Source organism: Crocodylus porosus, unplaced genomic scaffold, assembly GCF_001723895.1.
Source record: "Crocodylus porosus isolate Cpor-Errol unplaced genomic scaffold, CroPor_comp1, whole genome shotgun sequence".
Lineage (NCBI taxonomy): Eukaryota > Metazoa > Chordata > Crocodylia > Crocodylidae > Crocodylus > Crocodylus porosus.
This window is the reverse complement of record NW_017728912.1, coordinates 17,625,514-17,651,585: the sequence shown is the minus strand read 5'-3', so window position 1 is coordinate 17,651,585 and position 26,072 is coordinate 17,625,514. Positions and strand designations below refer to the sequence as shown.

Sequence of the window (26,072 nt, the reverse complement as noted above, 5' to 3'; positions counted from 1 at the left end):
CATGTATTTTCATGTATTTCCCCTATTATCTCTCCCTGCTTGAGTCTCACAGATAATTGATGATGCTTTAGTTAATCATCTTCCCCCTCTTTTGTTCACCAGGTACCTCAGCCTTGAAGGGATCCTTTTCATTTAGAATTTGTGTCTTCTCCTAGGTAATTGATCACCGCGCACCCGGGGACACCCAATTCACAGCAGAGTGGGAGCAGGCATCATGAATAATCAAAAAGTCGTGGCTGCGCTGCTGCAGGAGTGCAAGCAAGCCTTGGATGGGCTTTCGTCAGAGGTGTCTGACACAAGCAGGGAAGACGAGAGAGAGTACCAGCGGTGCGGAGGTGAGGTCCCAACCAGTAGGTTGCTCTGCGCTTCCACGCCACAGTGACAAGTCCCCATCCCTGCCCTATTTTTCTTCTCCTGGCAGATGAGTGTCAAGAGATGACTGGATTTCTAGGGCATGAATGGGATATGGGCTACTGGCAGGCAGGGAAAGAAGCCCACTTTGTTGCAGTGAATTGCTGTCAGTTCTAATTTTCAGCTTCAGTAAACATGAGGCTGGAAGGAACAGTTTAGTTTGGGAAGAACAATGCCCAAAAGTTTGCTGGTGCACATAAATTTCACTTATTAAAAAAAATGCAAGTCCTGAATGCTGGCACATGCTTACTTTCCCTCACTAGGAATTTGTGTCTGTTGCTGAAGTGTTTGGCAGTTCCTCCTCATGCAAGAGTTCACCACTTGAATCTCTTTCTTGTAAAACAAATGTCACCTCTACAAGTGGCGTCCTAAGAAATATACACACGGAAGAAATAAGCTCTGCCATTTAACACTCAAAATAAAGCCATGGAAAATGAGGACTATGATGGAAGAATTTTACTGTGGGGGAGCTAGCATTTTGTTTTCAGCATTGTTGCTGTAGTTGGAAATTGGAGGTGAATTTTAAAGTCACACTAGACATGAAAAGCTATTAAATGCTCCAGTTAGTTCTGTAAAAGTTTTCCAAGGGGTTACTAATATAGCTGTTACCTTTTAAGCTTGTATTACTGAATCTGTCTGAAGCATGTGTCTTTCCACCTAGGATTTTGCGTATTCTATTTTGCTTCAGAGAAAAGTCAAATCACACTTGTAATGAACAAAAAGGAAAAGATGAGCAATTGAAGATTGAGCAGAGCAATTGAGATTGTTTTTCAAGTTTTTTTTTTTTAATCAGAGCCAGTGCATGGCTCTCACTATTTAGTTCACTTGTCTGCTGTAGTTAGTGCTGTATAATTTCCCAGAGTCCTTACTTTACATGAGTCCATGCTAAACTTCTTTTTTTTCCGTATTTTATTCTGTTTGGGACACATGCAAATACTGTGCTCTTACTAGGGGTCAGCTGGCTGGACAGCACCTATGTTTGTGTCTGACTATGGCTGCGGGTGATGCATAGGTTATAGATACGGGAAGATTTTCTTTTCTTTTCCTTCCCCTCCACCCCGCAACAAAGGGTACTTTGTTTTCTCATCACAAATTCCTTTAAGCTTTATTATCACTTGTCAGCATGGGCTCTTGAGCTCCTAATCAGGTAGTGCTTTATTTTTTCTCCTCCTCCTGCTCTTTTCTCCTATTAAGGGCCACAGAGCATGAGAAATGGTCAATTTAGTTCCAGATAAGGCAAATCAGTGCCCTTATAATCACTGAATTAGACATGGCCCTTCAGGTAAACTGCTTCAGGAAATGGGTGATCAGAGACCAAAGTGAGGCTCAAGCTTTTCTTGGGAAGCTGCCTGAAAGCAAAAAGGATCTTCTTGCAGTGGGTCAGTGACACTAATATTAATAAGTAATCGTAATTACGAGCAAAGTGCATGTCTCTCCGACCTGCAGGTTGGTTGATGGTCTCAGATTGCAGATCCCCTTGCCTCTGGCAGGTGGTTTTTAAATACCAGTAACAATCAGAGTGAGATATATAACTGATTCATCAGGCCCGCATGTGCTTCCACAGAATGGCATTAGTACAGGGTCACTTATGGCAGCAGTTTGAGCCAAGGGGATTCTCTGAACACAAACACTGAGGGGTTTCTTCACCACCCCCCCCACCCCCTCCCCCAGACATTGCCTTTGTTAGCTTGGCTTTTTCAGACCAAACACAAGAAGAACTGAAAGCTAAACACACATAAATGGGGGGAAAAGAAAATCCTCATCTTACTTTACTTGAGGGAGATGGAATGGTATCTTCTTTTCTTTAAAAAAAATTACAAATCCTTCCAATCAGTATCAATGCAGTTTTACCTCCCTCCCCCACACCTCCAATCACAGTAATTGATAGTGCATTTACGTGACTTATGGTGATGACAGTGCCATGCCAAAAACCCATTACTTTAGGGGTTAGGTAATCTGAAGAGTTCAAGATGACTCAGAGCCACTAACTGCACAATTTGGGGACTGTGATACATGTTGTCACAAAATAATACAGTAAGGGTATTTAGAGTGATTATTTTTACTGTAGTACTACCCTAAAGTCCCAATCAGGTTGCAGCACATTGCAAGCCCATAAAAATACATAATCCCAAAAACAATCTAAGGGTAAAAACAGACATCACCAAACAAAATGGATCAGCCATGGTGAGATATGACCCATCATAGATGATCTGCTTTATTGGGCAAAACACATATCACCTGTTGTTGTTCCCTGCCTGATGCAGAACAATGGGCAACATGTTGCCTTTGCCTGGGAATTTCCTGTGTCCCTCACTGCCAAGGTGATGGGATGCAACACTGTGTACCTGCACACCGGGACCTGCACCAACCCATGCCTGCGCATAAAACATGGGTCAGTGTGTGACCTGGCACAGGTCCCAGTCTGGAGAAACTGAGTGCAAGGAATTCCCTGGGTCCTGCAGCATGCCACAGCTTCTTGCCAGGACCCACGCTGACCCGTGCTTCACATGGAGCCACAGGTCAGTGCAGGTCCCAGCATGGAGGCATAGGGCATCAAAAATTCCCTGGGTCCCATGTCTCCATGCTGGGACCCATGCAGGCTTTCTCTGCTTACAGAGACATAACCTTGGAGATCTTGGGGTAGGTGCCCATAAGCAGGGAACCCTGACTTACCCTGTTTCCTGGGAGGTGCCCTGAGATTCCCTGGCTCATGTCTCTGTAAACAGGGAAAGCCAGGCAGGCACTCACATTGCTTGAGGGGCCTAATCCTGTGTATAATTCCTGGGGAAATCCCAGGGGGCACAGGATTGGGCCCCACAAGCCCCCAGAGCACCTGCCTGGGGCAGTTGGAGAGTGTGGGAAGCTCTGGACTGCTCACACTCTTCCACCACGGAGCAAGTAGATGTCCGCAACACTAAAGCAGCATTTTTACGCTACCTTTTGTCAGCCACTGATGTGGCACCATAAAAATTTGTGCTGCCATAAAAAATGTTATGGTGACACAAATGTGACATTGGGTGAGGTCTGCTTCTACCCCTATCCTCACTGACTTTCATTGGAACTTTGATTCCTAGGTGCTTGAATACTCACTTTTGAAAAATGAGACTTTTTAGTCAATGAGATGGTTTTGAAAATGTTGCCTCAATCCAGTTCTAACCAGTAGAGCAAAAAAGGGTGCTTGATGACTGTGTTTGCTCCTTTTTTTTCCTTTTTTTTTTGACTGCAGCTACATAGAAGCAAGATTCACCTGCAGGATAGGAGCCAAAGGAAAGCAAGATGTAAAAGAATGTGACAAAAATAGAGGAGCATAAGAGTAACAGTTACAGTTATGCACACAGAGAACCCACCAATGATCCAGACCACAATATTTACTATTTTTACTAATTACTATGCCTAATGTTATTATAGTTCCATAAGTATTAGAAATATTTAATGCATTGTGGGGGTTTTCATATGGGAGATATGAGGAAGATGGAGAGAAGTAGGACACAGCAAAGGATGAAAACAGGAAAGATGGGTAAGCTGCAAGCTACAGGTAGAGCAAATGAGTACCAGAAGGTGCAGATCAAATTTATCTTAACACAGATGGCTGAGCCAATGTTTCAAGGTATTTTCTGGAGGAGAAGCTGAGTCTAGCATCTCTGTTACCTTCTTGCTTTTCTAGGCTTTTAGAGAAGCTGAAAGCTTTAAAGGCCCTCCCTTGGAGCTATCAGTCCCATGGGACTGCGTGCAAAGTGGCAGAAAAGCACTTGCTGTGACTTGGTGTCTCCAGCCACACATCACCATGCTCCACTGGGAAGAGGCTCTCTTCATGTATTAATTTATTTCAGACCACCCTGTAAAAAGGTAGGTCCATAGTTAAGTATTTCTTGTGCTGAGCCATATTTCTTTCAGCCCTTTTCATGTGCTACTAGTATCATCATGGAGAAGTTGGCAGCAATCGTTAAATAGTCCTTTATCCTGCCCATCCATAATATTTATTCACCTTTCCGTGGTTTGCAGCAATAGGAAATAAGTAGTTCAGACAGTACTTGAAAACACTGGGGATACCTGGCTGTGCGGGGAGCACCAGCAATATATAATGGCATTACTATACTGCACACTCAGAACTAAAGCAATATCTGAGAACACATGGGCAGGAAATCATGTGCAAGAATGTGGGCATAATTTTAGAAGCAATTTTTGAAACTTTGGCCCTGAATGTCTGCCGTTTTCCAAGGAAAACTATTCTGTAAGCCAACAGATCTAACTGTTAGACAGTTGGCTTTAGTGTGAGTAGGAAAGGTATGTTTCAATTTATTATTATAATCTCTAAAATATTACAGTTTTGTAGCAATGCAGAAGTACATTTCTCTCATTAAGCAATGATGATCTCAGCACATGGCTTTTTCCTGGGAATTAATGACCAGATGGGGCCAGATATGCAGCTGATGATCACCATTAACCCCAGCTGGTCAATAATCCCTGGCTTAATCTATTTTTATTAGCACTGGGAGTTAGCGTCACTTGATAGTTAGCACAGAAGACTGAGAGTCACAAGCCTTGGATTCTATTTCTAACTCTGCCACTGACTCACTTGGTGATATTTGGCAAGTCACTGAAGGGCAGATAAATAACATATACTTACTATATTTATTTGAATCCAAGACAAGGGTTTTTCCCCACAGTCAGCATGTGGAAAATAAAGCCTCACCTTGGTTTTGAATACCCACCTGGGGCAGGCAGTGGCTCAGTTCCAGCTTTGGGCTCCGCTGCCTGCCCCAAGCCTGAATGGCTTGTTTGGGGGGGCAGGGGTCATATGGCCAGGAGGAACCTAGGGGAGACCAGGGGTTGGGGGGAGCCTACAGCCTGCTCTCCCACCCCTTGCACTCTCCATGCCTGTCCTGCCTTCCCACTTCCTTTTACTCTTACCTCCCACTCCCCCCAGCTACCCCTTTCCTCCCCTTACCTTCTGCTCCAGCTCTGGTTCTTCTAGCCCCAACCCAGCAGGGCCAGAAGCTGCTGCTGCTGCTTCACTCTGACCAGGCTGGGCTGAGGTTGGTCTGAGCCACTCTTGCTGCTGGCTGCCCTGGAGGAGCAGAACTGCAGCAGAAGGTAAGGGGCAGACAGAGAGTGGGGGGACAGGCTGCAGGGGAGAGCAGGGGGTGAAGGTGGCAGCGAATGGGGAGCAGGCACAGGCATGGAGGGTAGACAGCAGGGGGATGCATGGTGGGGCAGGAACAGGCCCATGGAGACAAGCAGGGGAGCAAGGGGTTGGGGCCTAGCCCTTCATCCCCCACTACTGCATTCCCCACCACAGCAGTGAGGGGGATGGATTTCAGATGACCATCCACTAAGTAGATTCTATACATGAAAAATTATAACAAACGGGTGTTGAGTGGGGGGTGCACACTAGTGCACATCACATGCACGCGCTGAGCGTAGCGGTGCAGCCCCTACAAAATGGGCCACCAACACTGTTGGTGGGTGGGTGGTCGCCGCTTGCCCCTGCCACCAACACCACCGGTGGCATCTGCAGGCAATCAGTGATCCCTGCTGGCTGCTGCTGACACTGCCATCGACTTCTGCAGGTGGTTGCCGACCACTGGTTGGTGCTTGCCACCCCCAGCCCCTGCCATTGCTGTACCACCCCCCAGCCACTGTACCCCTCTCGCCCCATTTTCCATGTACAGAATCTAGTTATTAAGGATATTTTTGAAGTCATTTTGGATTCAGGTAAATCTGGTATTGTATATGTCATTAGGAGAAGCTGAGATGAAAGGTACCATAAGAGCGGTTTTCAAAAGGACAACACTATACTAACTGTTCCCACTGAAGTCCCATTGACTACAACAGGAGCAGAGTTCAGTTGGTGTAGAGCACTTTGGACAATATGCCCGAAATTTGTGCCACTACATTTTTGCTGCTGCGTACACCCCTGCACGTGTGCTTTGGTGAGGGCTCCACTCCAGGCAAACTGCCCTTACCTGGTTCCTTCCAGCTCCCAACATGCTGGAGAAGCCAGGGCACAACTGCAGGAGTGGAGACACATTGGCCAGCAGCCAAAGCATCTCCCTGGAGGACTGAGCCTCTATGTCTTCTGGTGCGTGCTCCTGCCATGTGCATCATGCCACTTTTTTTCCTGGGCTTGGGTTGGGTTTCTTTTGGTACTGGGATTTCCCAGTAGCAGATTTTGGCCCCATGCTGCAGCTATGCCACATGGAGCACATTTCAACATTCCCTGTGTGTGGGTTGGGGCACCACAAAGAAGTTTGCAGGACCACAAACTACATGTGCCTGCATGTCTGGACATGACCTTTTATTGCAGTCAACCTGTTTCTGGGACTGTGATCCCCAGTTATTTCTGTTAGAGAAAGACAGATGGCTTGTGGCCAACAACCTTATCTTTTTCATCAAAAAATTATTCCTGAATACATAAAATTGTTATTCAGCTTTGACAAATCTCTGTGTACAGCCCATCCCCCAGATTTGAAAACAATGTTCTAATTACCATGGTTTATTATTATTAGTAGTATGATTATTATTATCAGTAGAATCCTAATATGGTCCTTCACAAAGCAGATAAGTTTACCATTGGCTTCATGCACTCTGTCAAAAATCCCCTGCTCACTGCGGGGAAAACATTTCCTTCATTTCTCTAGTTTTTCATGCACAGATGGCCACCGAAGTGTTTTACTTCCTGCTAAAAACCTTTTTAATGGCTGGCAGCTCTAATTTACCTGCAGGGCACAGCAGAGCAAAGTAACTGATGATAGGCAACCTCTCATTATTAGTCTTGTGGCAAGAATAAAGGACTCTTAGCAACTGAGAAAAGGTGCAAGCCAGGAGGGGAATGCTTTTTGGAAGCAAGGTGCTACATGACAACATTTACGGCTGAATCACCTGTCATTTCCTTACATGCACTTTGACCTTTTCAGCTTTGCTCCCCGATGATCTAAGGACCCTTATCGAAGAGGCAAAGGAAATGAAGTGGCCCTTTGTGCCAGAGAAGTGGCAGTACAAACAAGCCCTAAACCCAGAAGACAAAACAAACCTGCAAGATATAATCAGTCCAAGGCTGCATGACTTGCTGGTATGAAGTTCAACACACCTGTCCTTTCCAACTACAAATGCAATGCTTGAATGTACAGTGTCCTAGTAGATAATCTTCACTGCATGCCCGTGACTCCACTCTTCACTGGCGTTTTAGCAGACAAACAGAAATGAGGAAGTTTAGATCAGAAAACGGGCAGTCACAAATGCACAGAAAGACAAACTAGAGTTAGGACTCCATCTCTTCAGCTGTTACTTTCCTAGACAGATATTTATGAGCAGCTTGGAATTAGTCTTTTTGTGATTTTAATATATGTATTGGAGACAGGGTTTTGTTGCCATCAGTGTCCATTGAATAACTAATCTCCAGGTAGGAAGGACATGATAAAAGGGGAAAGAATGAAGGACAGCAGTCCTTAGAAACCAAGGAGCTGGTCCTTAATTGAAATCAGTAGGAATTTTGCCACTGACATCAGTGTATGATTAGGCTTTTAGTTTGGGGCTAAGTATAGACAGTCAAAAAACCCTGAGACTGAATCTATTCAGTCTTCACAGGTTAGTCTAAGCTGCATGGATTGCACTGACAAGCAAGTGAACAGACACTCATTTCAATTCTGGAAATGCAGCCACATGCCTGCAGTGGCTCAGGCCAGAAGCTGGGAGGCTCTAGAGCACACCTCCCTGCTTGGGTAGAGCAGACAGCTTCGGCCAAGCCTAGCATGCCCACCCTGCGAGAGGGCATTTGCGCCGGAGGTGCAAAGCATCCTGGGATGTTGGGGGACTGTGAGTTAACTTGAATCTGAAGGGGATCTGGGACAGAAATTCAATAAATTGATTTAACCTAAATCAGTTAAGTGTGATACTACATCCATCCAGATTTATCTTAAACTGGTTTGCCCAATTTGAAAGCAGTTTATATGCACTGAACTTCTGTTGTGTTACAAATCTGAACCAGTTTCCAATCACTTATAATGGCTTATGTGTAACTTCTGTCCCAGCCTGGATGTCTCTGTTATGCTGTGTCAGACTTCAGCTTGAAGTCTCAGGTTGGGTTTCCTATCACTTCCTCAGCTCACCAGTCTACTGAACAGCCTTTATAACAATCATTAAGAGAATCTTTTGCTGTCCCTTATAATGGGAAAAATGCCTTAACATACACAGCAGAGCTCAAGGTGGGGAAATAAGTCTTGATGAACAGGGCAGGCAGTGGGTACCATGCTCCCAGGCAAAATAACATGGGTGAAACAAGAGACATCTTCCATATATGCAAAAAAATTGTGACAGTGCCACAAGGAAAGTATCTCAATTATTAATGAAAAAGAGTATGCAGAACCTAAAAGGGCTTTGGTGGTTTTACCTCTTCTAAGACTGTTTATATACAGTTGCAAACTCCGGCAACAAGAAGCAGTGTGCACAATCAGTTCCTTAATTCAGTAAGCTGGAACAAATTATTTTTTAAAAATCACTTTACAAAATCCTTTTGGTCTAACACCATGCTGTTGCACTGGGGCTTCCAACAATAGATGAGAATTTTCTGGGAGGATTTAAATACTCTGCACTAAAATGAAATCAAACCCTGAAAGTATGTGCACAAGTAAAATTTTAATAAACCAGATTTGGAAAAGAATATATAACTGATGTAAATCAGTGGGACTGCTAACAGTCAAATGAGCTGGTTAGACCAGGTCTGGCAGGTTAGACCATCCATTTGAGGATAAAATTATCTGACAGAATCTCTTTGGAGACCTCATCCTGCCCAGAAGTATTTGTATACAGAGAGGAATCCCCTCTGATACAGCTTCTCATGTAAGAAAAGGAAGCTCCCTCAAGTATGGATTTTCAGGATGTGACCATATCAGGTCCCTGAAATGTCCCAGCCTGGGAAGTGATGAGCTTCAGCTGGAACAAAATGGGTAAAAAGTAGAGGAAAATATTATTTTCTCTAATTTTGTGAACAAAATGGGAGGTGGGTAAGAAATGCAGATGGAAATGCGGTGTTTAGGTTGATGAGGTCCCTTTAAAACTGGGATGCAAAGGGAAGATGAGGCACCACATTTTCCTCCTGCTTACACTGAAGTAAATCAGGACTAATCAGTAGAATTACACTGGTGTAAGTGAAAGAGGACTCAGGACCGAGAGATCTGAAGGAAATCCAACCCCATAGACTTCAGGGAAGCTAGGATTTCATCCTTCATCTGTGTGGTTCAGTGGACGTGCCATCTGAGTTAAGGACAGCAAGTTTTGTATCCAAGAACTTTAATCACTTTTATACATGAATATAATTAGCTTTATAAAAGCAATTTGGAAGTTTGTGTTAGTCACTGTTCTTGTTACTGATGAGAGGGGAGGTTTCATTTTTATACACTGCACTGGTGAGGGAGATTTTTATTGTAATTCAGAATTTGTTTTGCTGTTTTCTTTTTCTCCTTTTCTTTTCTTTTGTGCATGATTTTTTTGTGTGTGTGTGGCCTTAGACAGAAATTTATGGCAGAGGCCGACCTCCTTTACAACACACACAAAGCTTTCTAAGTTTGGAGGGTTTGTCTGCTCTCTCCCAGGATAAACACCTGCAGTAAACTCCCCAAGAAACCTGGATAGATGGGAGATTAATGTGGCTGTAATAGTGGAGCAGTGTTTTCAGCATTATGCCCTCTCCCCAGGTAGATGAGTCCTTTCCGAGATGATACCAATTATTTATTGCCGAAACATCTGTTGATAACTGCAGCTGCCCTTGTTAAACAAAGCATATCATGGGGTCATACACTATAGGGACCTAAAATCCTACCGCATGCTAGTTTTAGACTATTCACCAACACCCCCTGAAGTCCATGGGTTACCGTCTTCTTCAATGTTTCATCGTGCCGTTAAAAATACTTTGTAAACACTGTGCTGCCTTTCCCCATGTGCTTTGAAGTATTATTTCATCTTCATTGGTAATTTATATTCCAGTGCTATTGTACTGTGGGAAAAAAGGGAAAACCTTTTTTGTTTTCCATTTAATTGTAGATAGACTGACATTTTGACCTGTATTATTAGTATTAGTCAGGAAAAGGGATTTTTTCCTTCTCTCTGCCTTTACCCCCCCCCCTCCTTTTTTTTTAAATAAAATTTCAAGGCAGAGCAAGAACTTCTTCAGCTCTTTGAATAAAAAGCTGAGAGGAAAAAGAGGCTGAAAAGAAATGTTTACAGTTTGATGAGGAAAGATAAAAGTCTGAACAACTTTTTTTTTTGGTGTGAGGGACAAGGGGATAATTTAATTCTCTGAAAGAAAAATACGCCTTTGTAGACATTGCTTGGGAAAACCTTTAAAATTGTTCATCTCCATTTATTCTAAATTGTTATGTTTAGAATAAGCTCTTAAATTTAATGAACTAGGTTTTGTAAAGCGCTGTGAGGATACTTGAATGAAAGCATGTTATTACCATAAAGCAGTGCTGTTCTTAGGGAGGGCTGGATTTTGATGCCTTTGCCCATGATAAGTAATATCTTACTTGGCAAGTAGGCCATTGATTACATGGAGATGGTCAAAGTGCATCAGAATTTGGTGTTGTGTGTTCCATTTTTACAAGTATATCAACTACAGGCTGATATAGGCCATATAAAGAATTTGTCCAATGTGTCAAGAAGACAGCATCTTTCTAAACTGCTCAGTGTGAATTTGCTAGAAAATTGCTGTCTTTCCAAAGTGACAGAGAGAGAGAGGAATACTCAATGTTTTCCAAAGGAAGAAGAGGAGAAACTAATTTAATCAAGTTATTACAACCTGAGCAGGAATTATACAGTTATAAGTGAGCACAGGACTTAGCAGCATAAGCAGATTTTCTTCTTGTCTTTCCAAGTTACTGGACCTGTCCAGTGACTGGGAGGCAGAAGATTTATTGCAATACTTGAGTGGTGTTACACAATCTGTGACTATAACTGAAATCTCTTCAGAGGACAATTCACTAACATATCCGAAAGGTCATCTCAACTCAGCTGGTTTAGCATATTGTCTCTTGCTTTTTCTAACAGAGAAACAGGTATGGAAAGACCACTGCTCATTTTTGGCTAACTGATACGACAGTCCATCCCACTGGATCCAATTTAGCAGTCCTTAATTGGCCAGAAACCCCATATATCCATTAAGTAGGAATTTGGGCTCAGTGACAATTTCAGGGTGGGAGCCCAGTACTTTTATTCCAAAAAGCTATCCCAGCTATCAGTGAGATCCTAATGCTTACAGCCATAAACATTTGGAAGTTTAAGGGCTCTTTACTCATAAAGAAATAATTAAGAAGCAAAATCAGCCTTATCATGTAAGGTGACAACCTGTATCTAGAGAGATTCTCCCTTCCCCATAATAAAAAAAACACAAAACCTGCAGAGCTCAGACTAGAATCCTGATCCTGCAGAATAGGCTTTTCCCACCTGTGTTATTGGAAGATCTTGGGGAGTTGTTAATTGTTAGCTATAGAAAGATCTCTGTGTTCTGTAACCAGCCAACAGAGGGCAACGTACCCACACATGGCTGACCTTGATTGCAAGCATTTTAGTACATGAGTAGTTTCACTGAGGCCCAATTTTATGCACAAGTGTGATCCTCTTGTGGGACTACTCATGTAACTTTGTATTTTGCTAGATCAGAGACAGAGAGCATGGCCTACCACAACTGATGCCAATAGCAAAAAATCTCTCACTGGGCACGTCTATAGGTGCATTAATGCACTTTTCCTAATGCGCATTAAATTTCGTACCTCCAGTGTGTGAGGTACTAAGTTAATGTGCATTAGGCTGCCTGCTCAAGCACAGGCTTTTTAGGTGATGCTTAATGCACAGTAGCCTATTTTATTGTGCATTAGCCTAATAACACAGTTGTTTACATGCTGCTTTAAAGCACAGTAAAATAGGCTACTGTACATTAAAGCGCACATGTAGATGCACCAACTGAGGCTAATGGGAGCAGGATTGTGCCCTATGTTCTCATTGTTACTATTAATTTTCATGGAGGCAGTGCCCATGAGTTCCACTGTGCTAGGCACCGTACAAACACCAAAAATAAACATAGTTCCTGCTTCTACAAGTTACAATCTAAAGGCTCAGCTATCCAGGCAGATGGAAGGATGGATTTGGACCTTATATAAACTAACTAAATCAGAGATGCATAGCATAAGTTTTCATAAGCAGCAGCTTACTTCATCATATGCTGCCTTCCACAGATGCTACCCTGCCTTCTGCCTGAGTTCAGACTTACACAGCTAACTACCTCTCCCATCTATCCAGGGACATTCAGGAAAATTCACCTGAATTACATTCTTAAAAGGATCAGATTAACTTCATTAAATCTCTATAGACCAGTGATTCTCAACCAAGGGACACAGCATCCTGGGGTACCTGGATAGCCTTCCAGGAGTGCCACAGGGTAGCACACAATGTTAGCACTGTGAGGTGTGCAAACATGATTCACAAGATGAACCCAGAGATTTCCGGTAGGAATCCATAGTGTCAAAAACATTCTGACTTGCTACGGTCTTTCTGAGTTCTTTACAACAGGAGAATTGCTCTATTATTTTTCTGTAGTTAAAAAATAAATGAAAACCTAACAGCTGGAATTTTTGAGGGCTTTCTTGAGTTTACTGTGGGGTTCTTGGGCCTAAAAAGGTTGAGAACCACTGGTATAGACACTCATCCAGCATTAAAGTGACTTTTATTCAGTTTAGTTTAATTCACTTTGGAAATAGATTAAGATAAACAAAATTAAGGCCACTTCAATTGTGAAAGGAGTGTCCATCCAGAGATTAATGCTGTTTAACTACTGCACTTTATATATACGCTTTGTTAACTCAAATTAACTTTCCTGACTGTCCCTATGTAGACAGGTCACACACATAAGACACGAGACAACAGATGAGTACAGGCAGACAGACTGACCAGGAAACAATGAGATAATCTGGTCATCATCACAGGCAGTGATCTTGGCACATCAACAGCATTACCATTTTCAAGTGGTTTGCAGGCACCAGGACAAAGGAGAATTACCCTCAGATAGGAAGACAAGGTTCTTTGGGTAAATGTGATCTCTTATTAGAGCAACTCAACAGTTGGAAAAATTGTTCTTTGCAAGCTTTTAGCCACCCTTCTGCAGCTTGCAAAGAACAATTTTTCCAATTATTTAGTTGCTCTAATAAAAGAGACCACTTTTACCGGAAGAACTTTGTCTGCCTGTGTCCTTAGTCCAATATGGCTACAACCAACACCCTTCAGATAGGAAGAAACTTGCAGTCTTAACTACTGGAAAACTTATACAGACCTCACTCCTGCAAAACTCCATTGAAGTTAATAGGAATATTTAAACGAACAGGAATTGTCCCTGAGTAAGGACTGTAGAGTGTCTGCTTAATTAAATGTTAATGAGTTATCGTGGTACCTAATGAAGGTACCATGGGGTCCACATGACAATTCAGAGATGGGAGTCTTTGTAATGGAAGGGAAGAAGGAGATGAGTATTTGTTTTACTCCTTCTTGTACCAGTTGTTATGGTAATAAGGAGCATTATAATATAAAGCCCTAATTCTTAGCCATGGCTTGTTAGATATCCAGCTGGCTTTTTTCTGTCTGACTTTCAAGAGCTCTCTAAGGTGTTCCAAGTGATGTAACCAAGAGCCATGCAACTGAGAATTCAGGTTTGTTTGTTTTGTGCCAAGTACATCACAAAGGAGAGTTCATGACAGTATGGACCCCCTTCCTTTCCGTTGGTCTTAAATCCCAGATATCCCAGGTCATCTTTTTTACAAGAAATATTGCAGATCAACTTTAAAGCATGAGAGAATAACAACTCTCTAACTATAACACAGTTTGTAGTACTCAGGATGTTGTATACCATACAAACTCAAAACTCTTCACTTATCCTACTAGATCTTGACCTCCTGGTTTCAGGAACTGACTGAGAATATTTGCCACAAATGTTGAAAATCTTCCAAGCCTATATAGTAGTTTTTCTATTAATTAGAGTGATCAGTGTGAGATTAGGCAACAACCCACAACCACTTTAAACTATGATATCTCTTTTACCTTCGGGGATTAAAATTAATTTCTATACGGGTAGGATTCCCAGATTTCAAATGATTGTATGACTGCATATTTGAGCGCTGATAATTAGCATCTGAAATTCACACCATGCACATTACCACGTTGCATATTTTCCTCCAACTTCAACTCTGACTTCACGTCAGTGGTTTCTGTCCTGAGAATTATTAGCTTTGGCACAAATGAAGGAGGAAAGTGAACTTTTACATTCTGATTATAAAAAGGTCTGATCCTGAGAAGTTTTGTCACTAACTTCAATAAGCAGCCATTCTGTCTTAACTATTTAAATAGATTTGTTTACTGTAGTGTCTTTACTGCATTTTTCCTCACATCTCTGAGAGGCAGGGAAGTTACTCTTATCCCCATTGTACAGATAGGGAGCCGAAATACAAAGAAACTAAGGACTGAGGTACTTCAGTACAGAACAGAGGTATCTAAATTAAGAGTGTGATACCTTAGACTTATATAGTCTTCAGGAACTTAAGTTTTTGCCACTAAAGATCCATAGTTGCCTAAAATGTTCTGCATGAGCCCAGAATGGCCTGTACCTAGGCAGTGCTGAACTGTTCAGCATTTACATCACCCACAACACCATTCAGGATCCTCATAGTATGCACTCATGCAAGTCCTGTCTGGTACCTGACTTAGTAGCTATGTTCAAAGCATGCCTAGCACTTACTGACAGCACTCAGTTCACAAAAACACAGTAGCCCTAGCCACTTTCATTCAAAAGCTGAGTCAGGAGTGGTGGTGACCAGCTATTAATTCTAGCATTTTTACCCAGGATTTGAAAGATTTGGCTTCAAAATCCCCCTTAGCTTCCCCGCTATTGAAACCATGCTTCAGAAAAGAAATTTTGCATGAAAAGGGTTCAGGAGTCACTATATCAGAGAGAAGGAGCAAGCATGATCTTCGCTCCCTAGCTCATTAATTCAGGAACTCATGTGGAAAAGTGAAGACCCTAGGTTCTAACTCCTGTGCAAAGGTCAGCATCTGCATTAGTTAAATGCATCAATATCCTTAAAGCAGGGGTCAGAACCCAAACTCAGATGAATGCCCTGGCCATAGGCCTGCAAAGTCACGATCACACTTGCTTCCTCCCTCTGGCCCAGTGGATCTTGAATTGCTTTTTAGCGAAGTCAGACAAGGTTCTTTGGGTGAACCTGATATCTTTTATTAGACCAACTTAAATAGTTGGAAAAAAAAATTTTAGCAAGCTTTTGGATTTAAAAACCCTTCATCAGGCTGAGAAAATTTCTGCAGTTAGTGTGTGCTCTTCCTGATGGAATGAATAGCAAAGTGACACAGCTTCAGCAGCAGGAATGGACAGTGCAAACACCCCAGAATAGATGACAGCCTGGCAACAGCCCAGGGGATGAGAGATATGAGTTTAAAATCCTGTTCCATTGAGGGCCTAAATGCCAGCTATCTCATATCTTGGGAGAGTGCTCTAACCACTGAGATGTGGTAAAGCACGGCTGTCCAACTTCAGTGCACACCAAGCTGACCATACACTGTGAAGACAGCATCCTCAGATCCCCACCCCACTGCATAGGCTATACATCCCACCACCTCCCTATTGGCATACACCCCCCAGGAGTCCCTTCCTATTGCACAGCAATGGGAGAGGCCGCTGTAGAGGTCTACAGACTGCCAGTTGGACAGCCCTGGCATAAGGTTGGGGCAGGAAGGTGTGAGGGAAGCTGGCATAACACCTCCTCTGGCTCTGTTCTGAAGAAAAGATTAATCCTTCCTTTACTGTGAAAAGAGTGACTTAGGCACTTACATTCAGGGGAAAGTTTCTGCAAGAATCCTGGTCTGACATAGACACTTCCCTGAAATCCTGAGTTAGGTATCTAAGCCCTTGGGAGGAATAGGATTTAAGCAACACCTCTGTCCTCAATATTTCCTACTTACTTAGATGGATACCACCTCAGTACCCTGGGCATTTTAAACCCCATTCAAGGGATTAGGTATCAAACTTCCACTCAGCGCACATGGATCACCTAACTCAAGGTAACAGATTCCATTCCAAGTGCCAGGCACCTAAAATAGTAAATTGGTGCCATCATTGCAACACCCAGTTCCCTTTGTAGATCAACTTGGCCCTATGTCAACATGGAAAGTCTGTAGCAGAGCTGAGTATTGAACTTAGACCTCCAAGCCGCAAGACTGCAGCCTGGCAGTCACCTAACCCCTTTGGATCAGGCAAAAACTTAGTACTTGTATAACAATTTACAGCTGTCCATTGTAGCTATAAACATCTTGGCAGCATTCTGGAGAGACACAAGTCACCCAGGGTCTGTGTTCCAGCTTTCTGATATCTCCAAGACCCAGCAATGTAAGCATAGTCTTGGTGACTTACAAATGAACAGTTGTCAATGCTCTTTTCATGCACATGAAGTCTACAGGCTATGCGTAAGCAACAAAGGAAATTGCCACGACATGACATATTACATATATAATATATAGTAATAAAAACAAGAGTTGAATGCTGCTGCTGTTTTCATTTGGTGATGAAAGAGATTTACTCAGACAAAAAATGTCCCTTAGATTCTTCTATATTTGGGACTACTAGTCATAAAGGACTCAATCCTGCTCCTAATCCTATGGCTCATTAAAATCTGATCCCAAAGTGAGAGCCATTATACTAGATTGCAGCAGGGTCATCTGCTAGGGTTGAGCATAGAACTAAACAGTACGGAAGTTCAATAAATCATTCTAACCTGAATCAATCTCATTTGAGTATACCTCGCACAAGATATATCTTAAGCCACTTGCACCATTTTTAGACCAGTCTACGTTCACCAACCTTCTATATGGTTATGGGTTTAGATCAATCTATGTCTAAAGACCAGTCTAAGTGTAATGTCTGTACGTGCCCTAATTATTAGTGTCTAGAATCATGGGTTTCACTCCCCAGTCTAGAGATGATCTGCAGTATGACTTGATCATCTTGAGCGTCATCTTGTGCGTCAGTGCATCTCTCTGCACAAAGGTGGGCATGTTGCTAACACCTCTCAAAAAGTTGCTGCCAAGCTGTCTAATGTTTGTAGACTACAATAAGTTTATCAGATAAAAACTTCAAGATTTGACAGAGAACTCTTGTTCAATGCCCCACAGTTAAAAATGCCCAGCAGATTCTGTCTTCCCTGGAGAAGATGGGGTCTTCTAACCGTGCTTTAGACAAATGGAGTGAAATTTCAGATTGTGGTATTACAGCTCCACATACATTTGACAACAGCTGGTACAGATAGATAGTATAAATATAGGTTATATACAAGTACATATTATATATACTTATGTGTGATATAAATTTAGGATAGGTTCAACCTAGGTGAAATAACTAAGGCTTCTGGAAATATACACCCTGTTGCATGGAATTAGAGTCTTTCTACTGAGCAAAACTGGTTTATTACACATTTAAATTTTCAGGGACAAAATAAATGGAGGCAAAGATATTCAAATGTGGATGACTACAACTAGGTGCCTAAATTCATAGTTGGGCATCATAAAAATGACAGAGCACCCATAATCTCAAAAAAATGGGGTATTTATTTAAGTGCCACATTTCTAACCCTCTTAGCTGCAAAAGCACCTTCCCAAATTTGTACTTTCCTGAGTCTGCAGACAGGCAGTGCTTTCATTTATTTCTGTGATCCTTTTTTATGTAAGCATTACTTCAGATATAAGACTGATAAATATTGATTCAAATCTATTTCTCTTCTTTATGCTTTTACATTCCTTTTACAACAATTATAAGGATTTCCCTTCTCTCCCTCCACCCCTCCTCCTCATTTACTATGCACCAATAATTTCCTTTTTACACAGTTTCTTGCCAGTTCTAGTGCCAGATGGCTCTGGTTTGGAGTTTTTCTTCCCTCTTGGGAACAATTCCCATTGTCATAGCAAAGAAGGTGTCATGGCTTTAAACTCAAAGCAGGGACCCAAATTTAAGGCACAGTGTGAGGAGGAGTTAGAGCACTAATGCTAGAAACCATGAAAACAGCACACACTTCCACTCACTGCTGTTAGGCAAAAGCCCTTCAGCAAAGGCTGTTTTGCATTTTTCCCCAAACGTCTGTGTATAGAAATCTAGTGCAAATTTAATTCCGTCACCACCTGACTCCATTCCCAGCCATGAGGTTCCCTTTGTGTCATAAACTCAATTAGACATATGCATTTCACATTGTCGAAACAGATGTTAAAACAAAGTGTGCGTGTGTGTGTGTGTGTGTGTCCCTCCGTCCGTCCCAAGGTATAAATATAGATAGATGCATACTTTAACAAGAAGAAAATTAGTAAATCCTAGTTTTTGGATAGGTACCTATGAAAGACCAAGTATTCATTTATGAACAGCAAAGCAGAATTTGTGTTTGTTCCCAGGGAACCAGTCACACCTTTTGAAGTCAGTGGAGTTTCTCTGAGTTCTTACTCATGTGACCAAAAGCAGAACTTGGTCCTCTGTCTCATTTTGTTTCAAAGTTGTTAGGAGACTTCCTTTGTATACCCTTTGTGTATATTCCCAGCAGGTCAGTGCATTATCTGTGGGTGCTGGGGAATTTTACACTGCTGTAATTTGGCAGAAAATGAAAGACGTGGGTATTAATTTCTCAGTGTACTGCTTGAAACACCCAAGCATAATTACAAGGATTGACATCAAACTACACTTCTCTGTGCCACACAGCATGCAGCCGTTCCTTTAAAGAAATAGTGAAGTTTCTCCCCCTGCCTTGACTTTTCTACATTTTGTGTCCATTTGGTTTTGGAGAGGGATACAAGAGGTTTCAGCATTGAGCAGAGAGTTAAATTATGCAGCTGCAAGGCTGCCAAGCCCTCCAGAATAGGATGCTTCGTTTAGATTTTTCACAATGCTATTGAAGTGCTTATTTTCCTCCTGAAGAGACACAAACAGATGCAAACTTCTGTAAACACTTTAGAAATGAATTCAGTGAGTTTGGCCTCTCAGCAGTGCTCAATAGCTGACAGAAAAATGTCTAATTAGTGCAAGTGGAAATAATAGGGCCACTTGGATTCTTTCCATCCTCCTCCAAGTCTACTTTTCCTAGGAACTCAAAGGCCCTTTTGTTTGGCAGGTCACCCTCTCTCAGGCTTTTGTGCTCCAATCTATTAAGGGAAGGAGGGGAGGAAAAAAAATAGATTAGGCGATGCTCTGTGCTTAAATATATGGCATGTTCATGAGCATTTGGAATGGGTAGTTTGCAGTGTCAGTTTACAGGTGCTTAGAGAGAGAGATTCCTCCACTGTCAGCAGCCACGAGTACAGCATGTGCATGCAGTGCAGGGAAGCCTTTTCAAGAGCCAGCCTTTGGGAGGATGCATACACCTCACATTCAAGGGGAAGTAAGCTTTTTAAAAAATCCATCTTTTCAAAGCATGAACATGCTGGAAGCTGGCAAACACGCTGCTGCGGTTTGATTCCACAACCTTAAGATCAAAAAGTGCACTTTAAAGGTTCTAGCCAAACCATCTCCAACTTACTTTTCCTTTCATCTGAGAGATGCATGATAAGCTCTACATTTAAAAGCTACCTGGTGCACCTTTGGATAGATTACTATGATCACCTCCATGGGTTTGAGCCTGATCTCACTTGCACCAGAGTGACTCAAGAATAACTCTGTTGATGACAAGATAAGAGCAGTATGAAAAGAAGAGTAGTTTCCATAGCCCACATATTTAAATATACTAGGGTTACCATATTTCCAATTCCCAAAAAGAGGCCACCTGTGGGGGGAGGGCCATATAATTGTGGTGAGGGAAGCAGTGATATGCCCCCTGCTCCCTCCCACCCCAGCACTGCTTGTGCCTCTCCCTCCTGGACAAGGGGTCCAAAAAAAAGAGGACATGTCTGGGAAAACCCAGACATATGGTAACCCTAAAGTTAGGTACCTAACCTAAATACTTCTAAAAATCTGGATCTGTGTCCACACAAAGAAAAAAAATGAGAGAAATGTTATGGGCCAGATATAAGAACTGAGCTACTGGCCTAGCATTTTTCTTTTGAGATTTTGTGCTGACTTGGGTAACTTTCTGTCTCCTGCTATTCAATAGGGTTTGGAGGCCAGATTCTTCCTCCTTCCGAAAAGTTTTAACTCCATCAGTTTCACTGGAGTTAGTCCTGATTGATGCCAGTGTGAAAGAAACAAGAACCAAGCCCTTCCTGGGAGAGAGCTCGACCTCTCATAGCTCTGATACTTTTCTCTATGTAAACAGCCCCTTTCATCCAAGAACCTAAAACAGAAAATACAGCACAAGCTTTCCAAGTTGGACACGTATCATTCCAAGTCTCATTATTTATAGGGGGAGAACTGAGGGGCCTGTGAATGTGGTGGCCAAAAGCCACCATGCTTGTTAATTTTGTACAGGAAAAGCATAAAGGGGATGGGTCCCTGATTGCAAGAGTCACTTTCTGAGGCCACGTGCATCTCCCCTTTGTACAAACAACCCCTTTTACTTCCCTCCTGCTTCAAACAGAGGGCTAGTGTAAGCCATGGGAATAATATAAAACAGGGTCCCAGTTAACAGCAGTTAGAGACAATAAATCCACTCTTCTGCAGTCGGTGCTCAGGGAGTAATTTCCAGATGGGGAAGAAGTTTCCTGCCATGATTACTAGCCCTTCATTCTCAACTAAGCATACTAATGTAATTTGTGTACCTCCGTGGAATAACTCTACTTCCCCCTCTCTCAAGGCAAACCCTCGCAGGAGGTAAGAAACTCTGAATGTCAGCATGTGCAGGTTCCCTCCCCATTGTTCCATTGGGGGGCTGACCCCCAACCTCCACGGAGAAGGCCCCCTAACCTGACAGATGTCCCAAGATCTGCATGGATCTCTGGACACCCACAGAGGCTCTGTGCTTCCACACAGCTGCCCTGCTGGCCTCCCTTCCCCCTAACAGCATGCTCCTTCATGAGCTCTGGCTGATTTCTCCTGCCAGTGTGAAGGATCAGCTACAGAGGGGACACCAAGGGAGTTAATACTGCTTTAAAAATCATTAAAGGTGACCTAAAAGGAAAAACATTGGACTCCTGCCCTGTTTGCTGCTTTGTGATGTATGAAGGAGTGTTTGATCTTGCAATCTTTAGTGCTGAATTAATGCCACTTGTTTATATTTAGGGCCTGATCCCACAGAGAGCTGAGTGCCTCCCCTATCAGACTTGTAAAGGGGGAAGAAAAAAAGAGGAAAAAATCTGGAGGCAAAATACACTCCCACTGAAGTGACTGGGAACCCCCCACAGCTCAGTCCTGACAAGCAGGCCTCTTATTTAAATATGATTTGAATATTCACACACAGTTAAACAACCGGCCTGATTTTTCAGAAGCACTCTCAAAGTTTGACAGTTTTCATCTTGACCTCTCCATGCCACCTGGAAGGCAGGAATAGTAAGATATACATACCGCCTCTAGGTACTTTGAGACTTGTGGTTACCAGTTACAATACAGCGCTGTTTCTGAAGTCATCCTGTGCAACTGCAGCTCTCATTGGCATCGGGCAAGAACTACAGAGCTCAGTGCTTCACAAGGTCAGGTGCTAGAAGGCCCAGCCATTATTAATTTTTTCAGTATTCACTTACATGTATCTGCAGAACACCAACCTTTATAGTTCATGGGCTGCAAATAAAAGGACAAAGATTAAAGCCATAGTACACTACCACAAGCAAACTCAAACTACCCAGCCAGAATCTCCCCTGCTAAAAAAAAACAAAAATCAAAACAAGGGCAGAATTAGTCATATTTATAACATGAATAAACACTTCATCATTATCACCCTTGCCTATCCATAACTAAGAGCACAAGAACAAACTAATTGCAAGCAGGTTTTGAAATGCACGCAAAACATTCAAATCAGCCAGTGGAGGTTTGTTTTTCCTCGTGTTCATTTATTTCATCTCTGTAAAATTGCATTTCTGTCTTGCAACGATTATGGAAAATTTTGTGTAACTGGAAATTTGCCTGCCTGCATAATGTTTTTTAGCCAGTATCATTAGACAGAGATTTGCTAGACCTGAATATTTTCTGTAACCAGTTAACTGAGCTTCTTTTATCTCTTCAGTTTCTTCCTGGCTGCCTCATGGTTTTGGTGTTCTTTTCAGGTTTATCTGAAAGCCTCCATCATGGTCAAGGACTATGCAACAGCAGCTGCTATTGTGTTCTTGACTGACCGATTCCTATATTGGGTTGATGCCTCCAGCAAACTTCTTCAGATTGCCAAAGGCCTGCATAACCTGCAGCCAGCAACACCAATTGCCCCTCAGGTGGTTATTCGCCAAGCTCGCATCTCTGTCAATTCAGGTAACAGCACTTTTGTTGCATTTTCTTTCCATTTTTTTCAGCTCAGTTTCAATTAGGAGCTACTTGACTTTCAAGAAGATACTTTGTCCCATTCAGGGGCTGACATTCCTATGATCCCAGTACCATCTTTTTAAACCTCCATCCCACTCCCAGCCCCCTTCATCCCTCCCACCTCCTCTTGCCAGCACAAAGGGGCTGGCATAAAGGGCTTCAGAGCCAAAAGCAGTAGAGAAAATTGTGAAAGGGTGTGGAAAATACTAATTGGAGCTTTTGTTCCTTAACAAATCTGCCCTGCTGGTTTCAAACAGGGGTATCTGAATTGCTATATTTCTGATCAACAGCCTTTAAAAACTAGATTAGAATCCTGGTATTTTCTCTGTACTATCCCAGCCGCTTTTCATTAGGGCCACTTGACTATGCAAACAATGCAGCAGAGAGACCCGCTCATATACCCTGGTATCTTTTTATTTGTTTAATTTTTTATCACTTTTTTCCAGCATGGACAGAAACTGAATGTTCTTTAAAATATCTTCCTGCTGTGGCTTTGGGCATCAAATAAAAAGCAACAAAGCTAACCTAATCCAAGCTTTAAAACCTAAGCTTTATTTAAAAAAATATATATATTTTCAGAAATCATGGTTAGAGAAACTATATAATCTACCTTAACAGCAGCTCTTGTCTGTCCTTATGCATTTCTAAAGTTTCCATTGCTGTGGGGTTCAGTTATTGGACTACTCAAATGTATGGCCTAATTCTGAAAACACTGACAACATTTTACTCACTTAAGGAGGCCTGTCATTGTCAGCTGGACCAGGCAGTGGTCATTATGAAGTCTTTCAGCTTTACGTCCTTTCTCTTGGCCGTCAAACCTGTCCTGTGCGACACAAACCATTAAAATGTGTCAGCAACAGCTAATGCATGGAACACCCACAGTTAGCTGCACATTGTGCCACAAGTGACAGATCTCACTGTTGTTTTCCCACAGTCAGTCCTGTATTTAGGATATGTCCAAACTAAAAGAGTCAGTGTTGAGTGGTGTTACAGATGGTAACAATCACAAAGAAAGTCAGGCCCAACTTGCTCAAAAGTTGGTGGTGCACGAAAAGGCTCCCCGAGTCAGTTTGCCAGGGCACAAGAAGAGGGAGAAAGTATTCAGGAAAATAGGAAGTCCTCTGCTCAGACTACCCCAAAATAGTCAACTCAGGCCAAGCCAACCTCACCCCCCTCTCCTCTGATATAAAGAGTTCATTCCCTTTCCCTGTGTCTCTGCAGAGCTTTAAAACTACTGCCTCTGCTCTCTCCAGCCCTCCTCTCTGAAGAGCAGAGAGATGGATCCAAGCTGCCCATGATTTCAATGGGAGGCCAAAGGGAGCAGTCTGGCATACTACATTTTTCATGAGAAGAAGAGGGAGAGGGTCTGCCAGCCCTCAAAGAGGCCAGCAGCTCGTGGTCTGTTCCACGTTCTGCTTTCTGTCCCCTTCTGAAAATACCTTCAGCCCAAGATCCTCTCCCTATCCTGTGCCTGTGCCCATGACCCTCCCTGCTTAATAAGGGGTGCTGAGAGAATGAGGTGCCCTGACTTATTGGAGGAGAATCTACTCTTTTCCACAACTTCTTGCCTGTCAGCTGTTGCTGCTTCTGGTCCTCGAAAGGCCTGCCCTGGGAAACTAGAAACACAAGTGAAGCCCTCTCTCCTAAGAGCTAGATCATGCCTGCTCCATACATGCTGCACTAATGTGCACACACACACAGAAGAGGCAAAATGCAAGGCATCTTTACAGTAAGCTTAGCTGCTTGTCATTTGAAGGGAAGTAGAGTAATGAATGGCTCCATCTACCTCCAGCCCTCTTGTAAATGCCTTTTTCCCTCCCCATAGCTATGTAGCTGTACAGGGGCTGGCAGACATGATTAAAAATATGATATTAATAACTTCAGTGACAGTCATGTTTGAAAGGAATGAGGTAAGACCACACTAGGAATCCAACCAACTTCTGTCTCCCTGGAGTGGACAATACCATCATTAGTCATTAAGAGAATGAGAATGTTTTCGTTCAGTCCCCATCTCCTTCTCAAACCCACCTATGTACAACCCAGGCACTGGATGACAGGCCACTCCTTGCAGTATTTTATATCCCTATAGCCTCTTCTAATGGAGGAGCATGGTGCTTTACAAACTTGCACTTCCCATGTAAAAGAGATGGGTTTATCAATGGGTTTTTTACTACTAATCTTCCCTGTCATATCTGAACACCTTCCACATAAAATCAACAGCAACAGTGAAGTCCTTAGTTGATTGCAGAAAAACTCTGGGTCTCCTCCCTTTTTAAAGTTAATAGTTCATATTAGGATTATGTTTTTGTTGCTGTTTTCTTCTGTTAAAAAAAAAAAACTAAGTAGCATTATCAGGCATCCTGCAAACACACCACTGAATATATCATATTAATATAAGAGGAACTACAGTGTAGTAAATATATACTCAAATGACTTCAGGATGGTGCCACAGATTCCTTGTTTCTGCATGCACAATTTTCTAAGTACAAAGAAACAGTGGTAGCCTAGATAAAGAGACTTACTTTCTTTATCACTTCTGCAAGATTTCTGTGTATTTAAATATGCATGAGTCTTACAGATTCCCGACCACTTGTTTAAAACTACCTGTGCATATTTAAAAAGCAATTCTTACTCTAGAAACTTACTTTTCTATACATTATGGAACTAAAAACATGTAAGTATGACTAATGAATGCACTAGGAACAGAAAGACAACTTCCAACAAAGACGCCTTGATTAATGAATAGTTCAACACACTTTCAGTGTTTGTTTTTTATTTTTTCAGGTAAACTTTTAAAAGCTGAATATATTCTAAGCAGCCTCATAAAAGACAATGGAGGTACAGGTATGCTATGATATTTTGCAGTTTGGTAAATCTTTTAATGTATTGTACCATTCATTACACTTACACATCCTTTGAATATGCTGCTTCACTCCCCAACTCTCAGTAATGATAATTCTTTATATCATATTTTCCCCCTTAACCTTAATATGATATGGATGGAAAACCTTTTTCTTTTGGAACTTTCTTAATTCATTCAAAACCCAAACTCTTCAAATCTTTGCTTATATCAAGAAGTACTTTGCACCTTTGCATTGCCTGTCTTCTGCTTTTTTGCCTTGGGAATTTCTAACATTTTGAACTTTTGAGTAGTTGAGTAGTTTGAGTAGTGTCAGATTTGCAGGGGGGAGGGAGGGGAGGGGAG

At 42.3% G+C, this 26,072-nt stretch overlaps 1 protein-coding gene across 2 annotated transcripts in view; it reads left to right on the top strand.

Moving 5' to 3' along the window:
- Window positions 1-26,072, top strand: part of ALPK1 (alpha kinase 1) — a 91,053-nt gene that overhangs the window by 41,795 nt on the left and 23,186 nt on the right. The window contains exons 1-5 of one of the 2 annotated variants that reach the window (XM_019534090.1): window positions 253-335; window positions 4,076-4,257; window positions 7,329-7,483; window positions 22,618-22,816; window positions 25,652-25,711. In XM_019534090.1, the coding sequence (XP_019389635.1) occupies window positions 7,376-7,483; window positions 22,618-22,816; window positions 25,652-25,711 (367 nt within the window). In that variant the 5' untranslated portion in view covers window positions 253-335; window positions 4,076-4,257; window positions 7,329-7,375. Of the gene's footprint in view, window positions 1-155; window positions 336-4,075; window positions 4,258-7,328; window positions 7,484-22,617; window positions 22,817-25,651; window positions 25,712-26,072 lie in introns of those variants that run through there. The other variant, XM_019534089.1, reaches the window with a different exon arrangement.